The sequence below is a fragment of the Microtus ochrogaster genome, chromosome 6 (assembly GCF_000317375.1).
Source record: "Microtus ochrogaster isolate Prairie Vole_2 chromosome 6, MicOch1.0, whole genome shotgun sequence".
Classification (NCBI taxonomy): domain Eukaryota; kingdom Metazoa; phylum Chordata; class Mammalia; order Rodentia; family Cricetidae; genus Microtus; species Microtus ochrogaster.
Window position 1 is genome coordinate 59,019,565 of NC_022013.1, and position 4,034 is coordinate 59,023,598.

Consider the following 4,034-nt stretch of genomic DNA (forward strand, 5'->3'; position numbering starts at 1 on the left):
CCCATGGGAGGCCTTACCCTTTCTGAATGGAGAGGAGAGGAGGAGCAGGTGGGGAGTATATGTGTGTGGGGGGGGACAGGAGGAGAGAAGGGAGGGGCAATTGTGGCTGGTAAGTAAAACAAACAAATACAAAACAAAAATAAAATCTTTAAAAATTTGTCTTCACATTAAAAAATTTACCGTAGCTCTTCCTTTCATATCTTATTAAGCATATCTTTGTGCATACCCTTTGAGAACTTACTTGCACCAGGAAGCCGTGGGGAGACAGTCTTTGATGGCCCTGCAGGCTCTGTGTCCACACTGTCGCTCTGCGAGAAGTCACTGACATTCCACGTAGTCTCATCACTCTCACTAGAAAGAAACATACACGAATAGAAAAATAGATAACATGTCCACTTAGAAAGGACTCCATCACAATCTCATTGTTCAATAGACATCCACCTTCATCCCATTGCAGCCATGTATTTCTGGTACTCCCGCTCTCATCACCTCTAAGTGACTCCCTTCTAGGGTAAGTCCAAACTTGGAACGCCTGACCTTATCTCCCTTGCACTGGGCTTGCAAACCCTTTAGCCAACCCACCTCGTATCCTCTCTTCTCCCTTAGTTAAGCAACAAGTATAAAACAGATGGGACTCTGAAGGCCAATTTGGAAGCCACTGCTAGGTTCTTAGACAATTTTTACCATCCATTCACTACAGATCACTGAATCATGTCCCTCATGCAGTCCTTATCCAATTCTCTTCCTTCCTGTAAAGCACTAACCACTGCTACAAAGTATAAATCAGAACTTGAAAATAAGTACTGAGATTGCCAACCTTCCTCATCATTCCTTATGTGTTCCCTGTTCAGAGTTAACTATGACTTGTCTGCTTTTTAACAACTCATAATCTATATATTCTTTCATATCCTTAAATGTGTAATTTTCCTCGTCTGGCTAATAAATACTATTACTGGAAATTCTCTGAGTGATTATTTTATAAGCGGCATGGGGACCAATGGGTGGGAAAGAAGAAGCGGGACCAGGCAAGACAGACAAAGTTTCCAACTACAAACCACTACAAGTTTCATTGAACCCACTGCACTGACCTGAAGACAGGGAACTTCCTGGAGTCAGTCCTCAGCTCACTACTCTGTGTGCCCGGCTCCTGCACTTCCATTTACAGCCTCACTTAGCCAACCCTCCTCGCTGATGTCTGGACCTAATAGTCAATGTCTAGAGAAGTCTTCCTACAAGATGATCACAGGGCCACTCCAGAGTAGACTCTTTGTTGCACACATAAAGAATACTGCAGTTGCTTATTTTTCACCATGATTTCTATATTTTTTACATGTACTTTTTGCTTTAACTATGTCTTTTTCTTTGGTTCTGTAGGAAATTTCTGTGTTTTACTATTTTCTCTTCATTTTGGAGCCACTGTAAACATGTTAGTTATTACTGTTTATTTCCTACCACTCTAAGCTATCAGCACATTTCCTGAAGTAACTTTCAAGCTGGGGGAGGAAGTAGAAAATGTAGGGTGGATGGATGGACACACAGTCAGAGGAATGAAACTAGAAATCTAATTCTGCTTCATTTTAATTTTATAAGCCAAATAAAATATATGCATAACTTCACAGACACTGAGTTCCTTAACTCCAGCACAGACTGTATTTTTAGTTTTAATTCTCCTCTCTCCAGCTCTCTGTCATCCCAACCCACACACACCATTTCATCTTGAGGCATATCCTGCTCACCATTAGTAAGATACTGTTACACGCCCTTACTTTTCTCAAACATTTCTCTGCTTGAAATTTCCTTCCCCCTTCTCACCTGCTAGGTTTTCTATTTACTTAAAGTCTAAATCCAGTAATAGTTATCTCTTTTTCAAAAAGTGCATGTGAGGTGCTGGAGAGATGACTCATCAGTTAAAAGTGCACACTGCTCCCGTAGAGGACTGAAGCTTACTTCCTAGCATCTCTAACTCCACCTTCAGAGGACACGACACCTATGGTGCCCATGGGCACCTGCACACACATGCACAGATACACACACATACAGATAATTAAGAACTAAATACATCTTTTTTCTAAAGTTTGTGAAAAACTCCTCCCTGTAAATAGCTGTAAGTTTTCTATAGCATAGTCTTTGGATTTTGACCATACAATACTCAGTGTGCAACCACTTGTCTTTCTACGTCTATTTGCCTACTTAAGTTATGATCCAAATGGCAAGGGTGGTATTTTGTATTGGAGTAAAGAACTCATCAGACAATAGGGTCTCAAAATACTTAGAATTACCATTATTTTTTGTTTCTTTAATGCACTTCTGAGTATTATACAATATGTTTTATACAGAAACACATATAAAAATATTTACATTATTATATAATACTATTTTGGTGAATACAGCTAACGTTATTGATAAATTTCTCTGAAAACACAGTTCAATCAAATAGGTTTTGATTTAGTATGCAATACATAAAATTGGACATTATATAATACTATTTTGGTGAATACAGCTAACATTATTGATAAATTTCTCTGAAAACACAGTTCAATCAAATAGGTTTTGATTTAGTATGCAATACATAAAATTGGACATTTTATAAAGATAAAAATTCTCATTTTATTGCCAAGCATGGTGGCGCACTCCTTTAAAATCAGCACTCTAGATGCAGAGCAGGTGGATCTCTGTGAGTTTGAGGACAGCATGGTCTACAAGAGCTAGTTCCAGGACAGCCAGAGCTGTTAACACAGAGAAACCCTATCTCAAAAAAAGCCAAACCAGAGCAGCCCTCTGAGAACCCGTGGATCTGTGTCTTGCTTCAACAGTGTTTGGACGGAACAGACCCGGGGCCTCCCTTTGTTAGCTTCCACCACCGCTCCTCATCTGCAGTCACAGCCTCTGGGACCATCTCCTCGCTGCCTTCAGCTCCCAGGACCAGCCAGCACCGTCTCTTTGCGGGTAGCTCCAGACTGTGTCTCAGCCATGACCTCCCAGGTTCGTCAGAATTATTTCACCGAAGTGGAGGCTGCCGTGAACTGCCTGGTCAACCTGCACCTGCGGGCCTCCTACGCCTACCTCTCGCTAGGCTACTATTTTGATCGGGATGACGTGGCTCTGGAGGGTGTAGGCCACTTCTTCCGCAAATTGGCCGAGAAGCGTGAGGGCACTGAGCGTCTCCTCAAGTTGCAGAACGATGGCACAGGCCGTGTACTCTTTCAGGATGTGTAGAAGCCATCTCAAGATGAGTGGGGTAAAACCCAGGAGGCCATGGAAGCTGCCCTGGCCTTGGAGAAGAACTTGAACCAGGCCCTCTTGGATCTTCAGTCCCTGGGCTCTGCTCGCACTGATCCACATCTCTGTGACTTCCTTGAAAACCACTTCCTGGATGAGGTGGTGAAGGTCATCAAGAAGATGGATAACCGCCTGACCAACCTACGCAGGTTGGCTGCTGGGCCCCAGGCGTCTCTGGGCAAGTACCTCTTTGAGCAGCTCACTCTCAAGCTCCTTCCGAGGAGCTCCCGCCTCTGCTCTGCACCAGCCAGCTTCAGGCCCTTCACCTGAACCTCTCAAGAAGCCACTAGGCAGCTTTGTAACGCCCTGAAGCCCCTCTCAAGTCTTGGACCAAATAAAAAATAAAGCCTTTTGAAACAGAAAAAAAAACATAAAACCTCTCTCTCTTTTTTTTAATAGAAATTTACTTTCTTCTGGTTCTTTATTTTTAGACACAATATTAAGAATTATTCCAGTTATACTATTGGTTAAAAACTGTAATTAACAATCTGAGTATGCGCTGAGCTCTATGCTACTCCAAGGACAATGTCCCCTCCAGGAGCACTACACACTTATGACACATCATAATACAGATACTAAATCTCCTGAGAACTTCTTTTTAGTGTTAATATCCCATTTATGATATAATTAAAAAACTTATTTCTAAGAAAGGCAAATTGGGTTTAAAAAGAATTGCATCATGAAATATAAAGGGTCCTTGATCAGCATCCCCAGTTAGAGGGCCAGCTATGAGGACAAAGAGAATAAATAGAAAA

At 41.9% G+C, this 4,034-nt stretch overlaps 1 protein-coding gene and 1 pseudogene across 3 annotated transcripts in view; one reads left to right on the forward strand and one right to left on the reverse strand.

The window, feature by feature from the left end:
* Window positions 1–4,034, reverse strand: part of Ptpn20 (protein tyrosine phosphatase, non-receptor type 20) — a 90,162-nt gene that overhangs the window by 50,607 nt on the left and 35,521 nt on the right. For 2 of the 3 annotated variants that reach the window (XM_005348629.2, XM_013346823.1), the window contains one exon: window positions 242–351. In XM_005348629.2, coding sequence (XP_005348686.1) covers window positions 242–351 — 110 coding nt within the window. Of the gene's footprint in view, window positions 1–241; window positions 352–4,034 lie in introns of those variants that run through there. The other variant, XM_026779636.1, reaches the window with a different exon arrangement.
* LOC101987293 lies at window positions 2,971–3,549 on the forward strand (annotated as a pseudogene).